We start from the raw sequence: 13,648 nt of genomic DNA, 5'->3' as shown, positions 1-13,648 counted from the left end.
TTTAATCCACTCAGGGCTTTCCATTAAATGCTCCAAACGTGAGCTGGGCCCTATAATGTCATTCCTTTTGACTGTATGGCACTCAGTGGGGAGGATAACCGGCTCTTTGCTAAAGTGGCACGTACAAAGTCCTATATTTCCTAACTATTCTCTGCTCACTGGAGGGGTCCCTTTCTCTTTTAGGGAGTGGAGCGACAGAGGAATCAATGTTATATCTGACATCTACGATGACAAAGGGCTGAGGGCATTTAATGATCTACGAGCTACTTATGATCGGCCAGGTACATCTTTTTTCTTGTATTTACGTCTCAGATCAGCGATGCAAGCTTACGGTGTGCCCTGGGGTACTCCCCTTCCCTCCCACAAATTACACACGTTGTTGGATGTGGGAGTCAGGTCGAGAGGCCTCGTCTCTGCCCTTTACTCTTTCATACTAGAACCCTGTTGTGGTCCTCTGGCTGTTCATCAAGTGTGGACAAGAGACCTTGGTCTATCCAGTGATGAGATATGTTGGTCAACTGTATGGGACAATTTAGATAAAACATTAAAAAACCTTGATCATAAACTTATGCACTTCAAGTTCATACATAGAATGTACCTTACACCAAGAAAACGATATTTAATGAAGCTCATACATTCTCCTATTTGTGATCTATGCTCTCTGGGCCATGTGGGATCTTTCTTACACATGGACTGGAAGTGTCCTGATGTGGCGTCCTTTTGGAAATCAGTGTCATCCACCTTATCAGATTTGTTGGATATGGACGTACCATATCTGCCTAGAACGCTGCTTCTTAACGACACCTCATCACTGAACCTGTCCTCCACTCAGAACCGCGTTCTATTAGCGGGGTTGACTGCAGCTAAAAAAATGTTAGCCTTGCACTGGAAAATACATGGGGCTGGTCAGAAAACAATCCGAACCTGGTCCTCTGCAGCTGCAATGGTTAAAGACCTACTGGGATGAAAAATGTGTACTTATGTGTGACCTTTTGTTCATTTACTTATTTATTCATCTATTTATGTATTGTTTGTATTTTATTTTATTTACCTTGACCTACTAAACACAGAGGAGACTAGAGTATTACATACTGTGCTGCTGTTTACAACTTAAGTAACAATGTTGAAGATCTTGCTGGGATAGGAGGGAGGGGGTTGTCGCCATGTTGGGGGTGGGGGGTGGGGGTTCTAGTTTAAAGTGAAATGCCTACAACCTGTTGTACTATTGTCTTTGAAATATGTCATGCCCTTCTCTTTGAAATAAAAAACAATTGATCGCAAAAAAGATGATCACTGTGTCAGAAGGTAACAGGACTTTAAGATGATCACTGTGTCAGAAGGTAACAGGACTTTAAGATGATCACTGTGTCAGAAGGTAACAGGACTTTAAGATGATCACTGTGTCAGAAGGTAACAGGACTTTAAGATGATCACTGTGTCAGAAGGTAACAGGACTTTAAGATGATCACTGTGTCAGAAGGTAACAGGACTTTAAGATGATCACTGTGTCAGAAGGTAACAGGACTTTAAGATGATCACTGTGTCAGAAGGTAACAGGACTTTAAGATGATCACTGTGTCAGAAGGTAACAGGACTTTAAGATGATCACTGTGTCAGAAGGTAACAGCACTTTAAGATGATCACTGTGTCAGAAGGTAACAGGACTTTAAGATGATCACTGTGTCAGAAGGTAACAGGACTTTAAGATGATCACTGTGTCAGAAGGTAACAGCACTTTAAGATGATCACTGTGTCAGAAGGTAACAGGACAACAAAATAGAGCAGAATTATTATTATTAAACTCATCTAAACCTGCAAAAACTAAACTTTATAGTTCTGCAGCATACTCACTGACGATTAAAGCACAAAAGTAACAGAATACTATCCAAATGATTCAACCACAGAAAGGCTCTGTGACCTGCTGTTTGTATGTGGTTCTCTCTATGCTGGACCCCGCTGATCCTGGCTGCTCTGAGCTGGTGCTACGCTCCCAACACGCGTCCTGTGGACCAGGGCGCAAGCCCTCGGATGGAGCAAAGCTGTGTCGCAGCCGTAACGTGGCGCATCCTGTGAAAATTGGGGGTCAGGCTCTCCATTCGCTCTGCTTCAGATCAATGAGTTGTAGTACGAGGCTGAAATAGGGGCTGACTATTCTGACACAAACACCTATAAAACAAAGTATTAGTACACTGTCATCAACCCCACTTCCTTTCTGTCTGTCCCCCTGTTTGTCTCTCTCTCTCTCTCTCTCTCTCTCTCTCTCTCTCTCTCTCTCTCTCTCTCTCTCTCTCTCTCTCTCTCTCTCTCTCTCACCTCACTTTCATGAGCCACAAAAAGACTAAAAACAGATGCACACGTGGGGAGCTGCATGAGTCGCAGCATGGAGGATAATTACAGACTGAAGCGACAAAGCAGAATAAAACTTAATTCATAAACATGATGATTCTTTGTCTGTTAAAGATAAGGACTAAACTGCAGACTGGAGTCTCTGATTACAGTGCAAAAAGATGAATTGTTATGGACTACAGTGAATCGCTTCCGTTTCAGCGTAGTACTGCAGACACATCGACGCACACCTAGGCAGTGCTCACGTCCGTCTCAACCACTGCTGCGCATGAGCGACGCAGAACTATAAAATAGGCTTAATCCAGCATCCAACATTGAGTATAGTAGATATATGCAGGAAATACTTTGAAGATGATCCCACAGCTCGTTTCTGATTGTGTTAATTTGTTTGTTTAAAATGCAAACATATTGTCTTCCCGCTGTGTTTCCAGTCTGAAGGTGTCCTGGTAAAATCACCTAAAGTGATCAAACTACACCCAGCTGAAAGAGGTTTAGGTAAGTTAAACTTTGAAGTAGATTAAAGTAATTATAAAAGGTCACTTTTATTTTTTGTGTTTGCTTATACCTCAACTCACCAAAACTCTCTCCTTTCAGATAATAGACAAGAAGTAACCCTGAACAGCAACATTTCTCTCAATGACATGGTTCCAGGGACAGAAACAAGCACACTCATCTCTGTGACAGGTGATACCAAACTCCTCAACTCTTCAGTCTTTCCTTTTTAACTGAACATGACATTAACATCCTCTGGGGGCCTTTTTGTCCACGCAGGAAGAGAGCACATAAGTTCATTATTGGAGAGCGCCATCAGCGGGAACTCTATGGCCTCTCTGATCCGAGCCCCCTACGGCTGTGGAGAGCAAAACGCGGCCTCCATGACCCTTCCTGTTATTGCTACCACATACTTGGACACAACCGACCAATGGGAAGCTGCAGGCTTAGGGAAACGTGATGAAGCCCTCCAGCACATCAAAAAGGGTGGGCTTTATTTGTTAGTGCATGTACCAGATATTTTGTTTGACTTATGAGCAGGTTACAGGATTCTTGACACAGTAGAAAGTTGAATTTGCAGTTTAAATGTTTTGGTTTTGTTCATGTACAGGCTACCAGGCTGAGCTGAGCTACCGTAAACATGACGGGTCTTTTGCAGTGTTTGAGAGTCGCCAAGGCAGTTCTTGGTGAGGATTCCAAACACTCATGAACTTAAACAAGGATGTCTTATAAGGGGTGCCAGTTGAAAAGTTGTGCACACTGAAAATACATTAAGCTCCAAAACGTCATAAAAATGTATGTATTTTTTTATATATATATATATATATACACTACTGTTCAAAAGTTTGGGGTCACCCAGACAATTTTGTGTTTTTCATGAAAACTCGTACTTTTATTTATCAAATGAGTTACAAAATGAATAGAAAATATACTCAAGACATTGAGAATGTTAGAAATAATGATTTTTAGTTGAAATAATAATTTTGTCCTTCAAACTTTGCTTTCATCAAAGAATGCTCCCTTTGCAGCAATTACAGCATTGCAGACCTTTGGCATTCTAGCTGTTAATTTGTTGAGGGAATCTGAAGACATTTCATCCCACGCTTCCTGAAGCACCTCCCACAAATTGGATTGGCTTGATGGACACTTCTTGCGTACCATACGGTCAAGCTGCTCCCACAACAGCTCAATGGGGTTGAGATCTGGTGACTGCACTGTCCACTCCATTACAGACAGAATACCAGCTGCCTGCTTCTTCCCTAAAAAGTTCTTGCATAATCTGGAAGTGTGCTTTGGGTCATTGTCCTGTTGTAGGAGGAAATTGGCTCCAATCAAGCGCTGTCCACAGGGTATGGCATGGCGTTGCAAAATTGAGTGATAGCCTTCATTATTCAAAATCCCTTTTATCTTGTACAAATCCCACTTTACCTGCACCAAAGCATCGTTGTAGGAAATGTTCAGTTTCTTGGAAAGTTCTCGCATGGACTAGCCTTCATTTCTAAGAACAAGAATAGACTGTGGAGTTTCATATGAAAGTTCTCTTTTTCTGGCCATTCTGAGAGTATAATCAAACCCACAAATGTGATGCTCCAGATACTCAACTAGCTCAAAGAAAGGCCAGTTTTATAGCTTCTCTAACCAGCAAAACTGTTTTCAGCTGTGCTAACGTAACTGCACAAGGGTTTTCAAGATGTTTCTAATCATCCATTAGCTTTCTAACGCGATTAGCAAACACAATGTACCATTAGAACACTGGAGTGATGGTTGCTGGAAATGAGCCTCTATACACCTTTGTAGATATTCCATTAAAAACCAAACGTTTGCAGCTAGAATAGTCATTTACCGCATTAACAATGTATAGAGAGTATTTCTGATTAATTTAATGTTATCTTCATTGAAAAAAACAGTGCTTTTCTTTCAAAAATAAGGACATTTCTAAGTGACTCCAAACTTTTGAACGGTAGTGTATATATATATATATATAATTGGAAATATAAATTTAAATGTTAAAAGTTAAATTTTAAAGATAAATGTTAAAGATTAATGTTGATTGTTAAATCTAAATTTTAAATGTTAAAGATAATTGTGATTGTTAAATCTAATTGTTAAATGTTAAATCTAAATGTTAAATGTTAAATCTAAATGTTAAATGTTGCTCTGCGATCCTAGATATTTAGCCAATATGCAAATATTCACACTGCAGCCTAGCGGAAGTACCAAAGTAAAAGCTTCATAAAGCTTGTCCGTTCAATAGTCTGGGTCAGTTCTGTCTCTGAGCGTTGTCCTCCAAAACTGCCTTTCCAACATTTTTACGGCGGGCACTCCGGCTAGTAACCCGTAGGAGTCAGTACTGACCGACTATGGTTGGGATATCTGTATCTCTTTATGAAGCTTTTATTTTGGTACTTTCACTATAGAAGGCAGTGTAAATTTGTATGTTGGGCCATTAGTAGGAGCTAAATGTGGAGAATTGTTGCTGGGGTTTTTTCAGTGTGCTCAACTTTAGAAACGGCGCCCCATATACTTAAACTCTGTGAACCATAAGAGTACCAGATCAATGTTGTACACAAATTCATAATCCAAAGGCGATTCTGTAAACCACCTCTCCTCTCTTTTTTAAGGTTAACAGCCTATGTGGTCAAGGTGTTTGCCATGGCCAGCAATCTGGTGAACGTGCAAATCCATGTGATCTGTGATGCTGTCAAGTTTCTCGTTCTCACGCAGCAACCAAATGGCTTGTTTACAGAAACTGGATATGTGTACAGTAGAGAAATGCGTGTACGTTCACTGACTTCAAATCTACATTTAGACAAACAGGCAAACAATAACAATAACAAAGACTTTTTGTGTGTGTGCATGTGTAGGGTGGTGTGCTCGGCTCAAATTCAGATGTCTCCATGACGGCGTTCTGCCTGATTGCCATGCAGGAGAGTCGTGAATTATGCTCTGACACCGTTAATGTGAGTACAACACTAATCTTCTCCTTTACACTCTTCTTTTACATCCTGTGATAAATTCTCCCTCTTGCATTTGTGAATGGCTCACTTGACAGTTTCTTAATACAGAAAATCACAATTTAAGAAATGAAATAATAAAAGACAAAGGGGAAAAATCAACCACCATCAACCCAATAAAACTCTTTGAGTCTTCTACTTTTTACCCTCTGTAGATTTTAACAAATCTGAAAGAAAACATGGTTATTACTACTCATTGGATGTCTAATCCTTCTGTCTAGAGTCTGCCCAGCAGCATAAATAAAGCAGTGACCTACATAGAGACGCATCTGCACAGACTCACCAACCCATATGCTGTTGCAATATCATCATACGCTCTGGCTAATCAAGGGAAGCTGAATCTGGAGGTTCTCTACAAGTTTGTCTCTCAAGGTATCCTGAATATCCTGACTTAATCCAGCACATGAAGAATGTCACAAATCCAGTGTAGTATTGACAGGGAGTGACCGGCGTGTCTGTGTGTGTGTGTGTGTGTGTGTGTGTGTGTGTGTGTGTGTGCGTGCATGCGTGCATGCGTGCGTGCATGCGTGTGTGTTTGTGTGCAGACTCGTCCCACTGGCCTGTATCTACGGCACATCAATACCAACTGGAGGCTACAGCTTACGCTCTTCTTGCTCTGGTCAAGGCCAAGGTGAGTCCATCCTGCAGAGATGTGTTAATACTGTATGTTGGTATTCAGAAGGTCAGGTGTTAAAGCTGTTTTTGGCAGTTATAATTCAGTCCAGTTAAAAATATAACTCTGTAAGGCCAATAAAGGGACACATGCAGTTATCTAAACTCTTTTCTTGCCCCCTATTAATGAAGGAATTTGAAAAAGCCAAACCAGTGGTCAGATGGTTCTCACAACAGAGCAAGGTGAACGGTGGATATGGATCAACTCAGGTAACTCCTGTCAGTCTGGATGTGTCTCTCACTTCTCTTCTTCTTTTACAATACTGTGTGAACTGAGTCAATCTTACCCTTTCTTCAGGCTACTATAATGGTATACCAGGCTGTAGCTAGCTACTGGGCTATGGCTGAGGAACCAGAGTATGATCTGAATGTCGACCTCTTGTTGCCGGGCAGATCACTGTCTGAGAAGTTGAAATTCAACAAGGGAAACCAGTTTTCCACAAGAACCTCTAAAGTAAGAACACACCCTGAAAAACATCATTTGGTAAATGCTAATAAGTAGCATAGCAGCATAATGGCCCTATGTTAGCATTCTTCTTAGTGTTTTGTGTTTGTTTCTAAAGACTCCAGTCAATGATGCTTTCCTGTGACTGCATGTGTGCATATTTTATATCTCAACAGTTCAACGATATTAACCAAGATGTACAGGTCATTGCCTCAGGAGTCGGGGAAGCAACACTGAAAGTAAGTTTAAGATTATTCTGTTATCGTTTCTTATCTTTGTGTTCCCTCTGAACGCTACATGAGGCCAAAAGACATTTTTGTTAAGTACGGGGCGTCCTTTATAAAGTTGTTCACACTGAAAATGACAGCAACATGTCTCCATATTTAGCTGTGAAACATCTTGAGAACATAGTGAATTTTTAAATGTCATTTGTAGATGTGTATTACTATGGTCTAATGTTTATTTATTGCCGTTAGTGGTTTATTACATTGTCAGCTATAACATTAGCTTATTTATTTGGGACAAGTCCAAATTCAAATATTTAAGAAGAAGGAAAGAAACATACTTTTATTAATCCCCAAGGGGGAAATTCAATTTTTCCACTCGTGTTATGTGTCATGGTACACGCACAGTTTGGTGTATATACATACAATTTTATGCACAAACATGCAGTGGACTTAGGAGAGATGTCAGAGTAAGGATGCTGTCATCAACCAGCGTACCCCGAGCACTTCAGGGTTCGGTGCCTTGCTCAAGGGCACCTCGGCAGTGCCCAGGCAAGTGAACCAGCACCTCTCCAGCCACCAGTCCACTTGCCAAACTTCGTCCTTACTGGGACTCTAACCGGCGACCCTCCGGTTGCCAAGCCAAGCCCCTATGGACTGAGCTACTGCCGCCCCAAGCAACTCTCAGTAAATATCAAAATACACGTGTCTGGTACAATCAGGTGGCAGCTAAACCAACAACGCAACAATAGGAAGGTCATTTCATGGCATGATGATGTGGTTCTGTAGGCTCCTTCGAGCTGGGAACTTCAGCATGCATTTGCGCGACCCGACCCCAGATAAGCAGAAGAAAATGGATGGATGGTTTCATGGCATGAACTTGATTTGGCTCCTGCAGTGATAACGAAGTGTTGTTTGCGTTGTTTTTCCATTTTTCTCAGATGATGTCGTTGTATTATGCCTTGCCTAAAGAAAAGGAGAATGACTGCCAGAAGTTTAATTTGTCAGTGACTACAACTCCAGGTAACATTCTGATTTGGTTTATAATTATAGCATTTAAAAAAAAATCTTCACATTAGTTTCCTGTTTTGTTTGTTAATTTCTCCTCCTGATTTTGCCACCAAGTATTTTCATTTTGTAAGAAACAGATGAACATAAATCATGAGATCATGAAATGTTTGTCTCTGCAGTGACACAAAGTGATGATGAGACGATTTACAAGCTGAGCATTGAGGTTTTGTAAGTACTAACAAGAGATCATTCCAACAAGTGTTTCAGAAACATGACTCTAAACCTCTAAATCTTCCCCGTGTGCCCATTTGATAAAGGTCTGTCTTTTCTTCACATATTTAACATTCTTATATCATTATTTGGATTGTTCCGTCTGTTCCGTGCAGCTTTAAGGACCCTGAACGCAGTTCAACCATGTCAATCTTGGACATTGGCTTACCAACTGGCTTCATCGCCAACACAAAAGACCTTAACTCAGTAAATATTCAATACATAAAAATGCAGAAACAAACTAAGTACTCTATTTTTTCTATTAACAGTATTTTTGTTTGCATGTGTTTTAGTTGTCTAAAGGACATGCCCGCACCATTGAAAAGTATGAGATAAACACTGTGCTGTCAGATAAAAGCAACGTCATCATTTACCTGGACAAGGTAAGATAATGTTCTCTAAACTCTGTTTTTATTCATTTGTATATCTGACAATTAGCGATCCAGTGACAAGAAAAAACAATAACAACAAGAGCAGTTGTACGGTTCCTGAAGGACTGCTGCCACCATCATTTCGACCGGAGGAACTTTACCCTGGAACTATGTGTGTTTCGACCGGTGGAACTAGGGTCTAAATTTAGTTCAGGGGTAGTTAATCTCCCCCTAAAAAGCCCCTGCTAGGGGGGTAGTACTTTTCAAAAAGCCCCGGGACTTTCGGGGGGCAGGGCCTGCAATTTTTATTCCGCCCGCTGTCCACAATAACATCACACACATCTGTGATTCACTTGATTTCTCTTTCTTTCATTAGTTTTTATTTGTTCTATCTTTTTTGTATGTGTGTGTACTTTTCAAAAGAAGAAGCTGTGATTCTCTTGATTTAGCAGCTTGTAACAGTAGTCTTCTCTCAGCCCACCGTGAATGTGTCTCTCCCGGTGTTACGGTTTTAAAAGTGACCCTGTAAACTGGAGACCCTCAGCTGAACGTGTCAGTGTTTGTGGAGTTTACACAGCTGTTGAAACACAGAGGGAGTTCCTGGGAATGCAAAATAGTTTAGTTTTTATTAAGATTTCAAAATATCCTCATCAGATATTTAATGATCGTCTAAAGACATTTATGAGGGATGCATCCGGCTGAAAGTCTCCAGTTAACAGGGTTGCTGTTTAAACCAAAACACCGGCCATCTCAGCCACGGCTTTTTGAGTTCAAAAGGATTTTAAAGCCGCGTTGAAACATCTTTGCTACTCGCGCTTATCTCCTCTTTTCACGTCTCTTCATGCTAACAGGCTAACTGTTGTGTTGCTCATAATGATACCTACCTGTTCGTCTGCTTCTATGGTGTCATCTGTGATGAATGGCACTCATCTTTGTTTTACTGCCCTCTACTGGTCTGGTGGTGTAGTGCATTTACTTTCTTTTCCTCCATACGTCACTGGCCTGATTTGCACAATCTACCCGGGACTTCGGCCCGCGGTCGAAACGCAGACAACAATGGGAGCAAAGAACCTTTTAGTTCAGGGGAAAGTAGTTCTGGGGTCTTTCAGTCCCCAGAACTCTTAGTCAAAATACACTTTAACATGTTGTTAGCAGGGGCCAGGGAGGAACTCTTTTGCTAGCCCCACATGACCCTGCATAGATCCTCACCTGTCGGCAAAGAGTGCTCAAGAGTACCTGCCCTTGGAAGCTGGGACCCAACCTCCATGTTGTGAAAGTTCTGGCCTTGAGTGTGAAATTAGGCTCACCAGCTGTGACAGGAAGTCCCAGTTTATCAGGGGACACAATGATCCAGGCAGTATCCGTCTCTGCAGCTGGCATCTGGGCCACACCAGAACTGCTGGCAATCTGCAGAAAAGCCAGGACCCATGCAATCAACAGTTTGGCAAGATAAACCTGCCATTGAAGCTTTATAGGCCCAAGCAGGCCAACGCCATATTTACCGCTTGCGGCTGGGGCAGCCTCAAATACATCCCTGGATACAAGTCTTCTCCACTGTGCGCCTTTGTCTGAGGCATGGCTGCAACTTCTACTTCCTGCTCTCCCTGCTTGACCTCACACAATTTGCTACAGAGATCCTTTGTATAAAGGTCATTCTCCTCCCACTCCAGTGAAAAAAGGAGAGGGGTCCCACCTGAGGTTACATTACCCTTTTCTGGTTGTAGGTCATAGGCATCTCAGTGCTGCCAAGAACTTAACTTTTTGTTAGGCTGCAAAGCTTTGGGTGAGGAGGAACTTCTGGAATCACTACCACACTGTGTTTGTAGCAACAGCAGACAGGGCAGCTTACCTCTTTATTACCTCCCTTCCTACTCAACCAGCCTGGCTACCTTTAGGCAGAATAATGTAGATCACGCACACTCCCTCAGGTTATCATACCAGGCCCCTGTGATGTTTGCTATGCCCATCAGTGGCAAGCAGAGGAGCCATGCAGGCTCAACACATGTTAACCTAACATGTGTGACTATACACAGCATAGTTCATCTTCAACTTTTCTTTCTCTCTTTTTGTATTCTGAGTAATATGCTGGTTTTGAGAAAGAAATCAACCTGACATTGATACATTACAGGGCTTTTCAATCACATGCCTAAAAGAAGCCCCCATACGGACGGTATGCAGGGAATTCTGCTCTTGTCTGGACAGAAACATGTTGTACGTGTTCTTCCCACACACCTAACATATTGCACTTGTACTTGACTTCTTCTTTCAGGTTTCGAACCAACGGATAGAGGAGATCACCTTTAGAATTCATCAGAAGATGAAAGTGGGCCTTTTACAACCAGCTGCTGTGTCTGTGTATGAGTACTATGAAAGTGAGTATCAGAGACACTCAGAGGCGGATCCAGCGTCAGGCATGTGACGGCAAAGCTGATCTGTAAAGAGATTTGTTTCTCACCACCTTTCCAAACAGTTTACCTGTAAAGTACTGAAACGAGCTTTGTTAAGGAACAACTGGAGCTCTTTGAACATAGCTATGTGCGTGTATGAGCATGCTGTATGTTCACCAAGGCAATCTTGTGAGTAAGGGATAATGTATGGTTAGCAGGTGACTCAGGGAAATAGAATCCTGACAGGGTGAGACAAGACCCCAATGTGGAGCTGTGAGAACTACAACGAAAAGCTGTGAAAACTCAAAATTTAAAGGCAACTGTCTGCACTAGATTTTTGAGTTTTGATGCGAACTAGAAATCTTACATTTGAGCCAACTGATTAGTTTTTGTTGAGATAACTTATCATTCATATGTAGTGAAACTTAAAATTTTGAGTTCTACAAACTAAGAAGTGAAAGTTGTGCCAACTTATTATTTGTTGTTCTGAAAATGTCCCTTTGTTACTGCACGTTACTGCACCGTTTTCACACCTGTAAGGTAGCTAGCTAATGTTCAAGGCGGCTAACTATCGGTAATGACCATGCCTTATTAAACTAACTAAACAAATTAAAGTGACATTAACCGGTAATCAACTCACCATCAACTGACCAACTGTAAAGCTAGAGTTTCAATACAATACTCAAATAAATACTCTCCTTTAAGGTTATCAAATCCACACAGGAGAGGAAAGATGGCGCCACATGTGGGGAATTGAAAGTGAAGAAGACCCCTGTAGATTTGAGTTGGAGACCCCGTTCCTTACCTGAAGCATACTCAAATAATTTAGCCTCGCCTCAAACCCATGATTTCAAGTTTAGCCAACCTAACTTATGAAATGAGACCAACTTAACACAACACACTTAATACAGGTAGTTGAGATAACTACTTGATGTAGTTTGCAACAATTTTAAGTTTTCATTTTTACAGAGCAGGGGTTTGAAAGGAGGAGCCTTTTTTGTTTTCACCCCTGCTGCCCCTCAAACAGCCTGACAGCCGTTATCAGATCCTTTAACCTCCTCCATGAAGTGTGTTCAAGCGTCATCTTCAGTTTTGTAACTCTTTGTTTTTCCTTTATGCTGCAGAGAAACCTTGCGTGAAGTTCTACCATCCACAGAGGAGAAGTGGAGAGCTACTAAGGCTCTGCAGGAATGATGAATGTACATGTGCTGAAGGTAAACAGACTCAAATGCCACTCCAATGGTTCTCTGTATAAGATTTGAACATGAGAGATATTTGCAAGATAAACTTACAAGAAACACAGTCAAATCTGTTCATCATGGATTTATGGCTGCTGGGTAAGCACACCACCAGCTCACCTATCATACTGCAGTGACACACCTGCTCATGTGAGGCAGGTGGAGCACTGATAACTAGCGTCTCTCTTAGAAATCCTGGCTCCTACTCTAAACCTGACCTGAACCTCATTTATACATCCGGCTCAGACTCAGTCCAAAGTATTGAAGGAATAAAAATTTGTTCTTTAATACAGACAGTGAAGGGGCATGCCTCACATGAAGAGGTAACATGTTCCTGTGTTTTCTTCTGCTAATGAAGATTTTTGTGCCTGAAGTGACTGCCCTGCAACCTTTCACTAGTTTCATTAGTTTCTATGCAGGTTTGATTTTGGGTCTAATAGATGAAGTTCAATAAAACAGCGTGCAAAACACAGGAAACAAGCACATGTAGGTAACGTCTTGGAAGAACTGGAGCCGTCACATTTTTGTTTATGTCTACTGTGTATTTGCAGAAAACTGTAGCATGCAGAGGAAGGGGGACATCAGCAATGATGAGCGCGTTGAAAAAGCTTGCGAGTTCACAGAGACCAGCAAAATAGATTTCGGTAAGTGTGTTTTTGTTACTTTGCTTATTGAAGTAACTCATTACGTCAGAAGATTACTGACATTAAATAGGGTCATGTTACACTCCTTCTATAACTATTAGTAAAAGTCACACGTTCGAGTACCTTACTTCATTTATTTATTATCTAGTTCAAATTTTAGTCACTTTTTAAGTATATACTGTCTCACTTTAAATGATCAAAGACACACATACATTATTAGTTCAGTTAATTTTTATTTATTCATATATTAATGTATTTATTTATTCTAATTTATTGTGGATTATTTCATTATTTATAAGATATTAATTTGATCGTATCTTTACAGATTACCTCTCAGCATTTTAATATTTTATTCTTTTTCATTTATTCTGTAGCATCTTATTTTCTTTTAATGGTTTAATATTTTAGTGTTTTATTATCTTATTAATGTATTTTATTTTGGTGAGTTTAATGTCCTGTGTTGAGTTTTAATGTCTTGTTTTTCCTCCAGTGTTTCCTAATTAAGATATCATGACAGCGTTTCCTCAGTTTGTT

The 13,648-nt window shown here is 40.9% G+C and overlaps 1 protein-coding gene across 1 annotated transcript in view; it reads left to right on the top strand.

Moving 5' to 3' along the window:
- Positions 1-13,648, top strand: part of LOC117816013 (complement C3-like) — a 35,410-nt gene that overhangs the window by 14,672 nt on the left and 7,090 nt on the right. The window contains exons 13-30 of the mRNA XM_034688064.1: positions 2,778-2,841; positions 2,941-3,030; positions 3,118-3,324; positions 3,449-3,524; positions 5,460-5,616; positions 5,703-5,798; positions 6,074-6,224; positions 6,398-6,483; positions 6,657-6,734; positions 6,823-6,978; positions 7,146-7,208; positions 8,135-8,216; positions 8,384-8,432; positions 8,591-8,681; positions 8,768-8,857; positions 11,115-11,217; positions 12,357-12,446; positions 13,022-13,114. Coding sequence (XP_034543955.1) covers positions 2,778-2,841; positions 2,941-3,030; positions 3,118-3,324; positions 3,449-3,524; positions 5,460-5,616; positions 5,703-5,798; positions 6,074-6,224; positions 6,398-6,483; positions 6,657-6,734; positions 6,823-6,978; positions 7,146-7,208; positions 8,135-8,216; positions 8,384-8,432; positions 8,591-8,681; positions 8,768-8,857; positions 11,115-11,217; positions 12,357-12,446; positions 13,022-13,114 — 1,822 coding nt within the window. The remainder of the gene's footprint in view (positions 1-2,777; positions 2,842-2,940; positions 3,031-3,117; positions 3,325-3,448; positions 3,525-5,459; positions 5,617-5,702; positions 5,799-6,073; positions 6,225-6,397; positions 6,484-6,656; positions 6,735-6,822; positions 6,979-7,145; positions 7,209-8,134; positions 8,217-8,383; positions 8,433-8,590; positions 8,682-8,767; positions 8,858-11,114; positions 11,218-12,356; positions 12,447-13,021; positions 13,115-13,648) is intronic.

The sequence above is a fragment of the Notolabrus celidotus genome, chromosome 7 (genome assembly GCF_009762535.1).
Source record: "Notolabrus celidotus isolate fNotCel1 chromosome 7, fNotCel1.pri, whole genome shotgun sequence".
NCBI lineage: Eukaryota > Metazoa > Chordata > Actinopteri > Labriformes > Labridae > Notolabrus > Notolabrus celidotus.
Note: the sequence above shows the minus strand (reverse complement) of the source record. Positions and strands in the feature narration are given on the sequence as shown.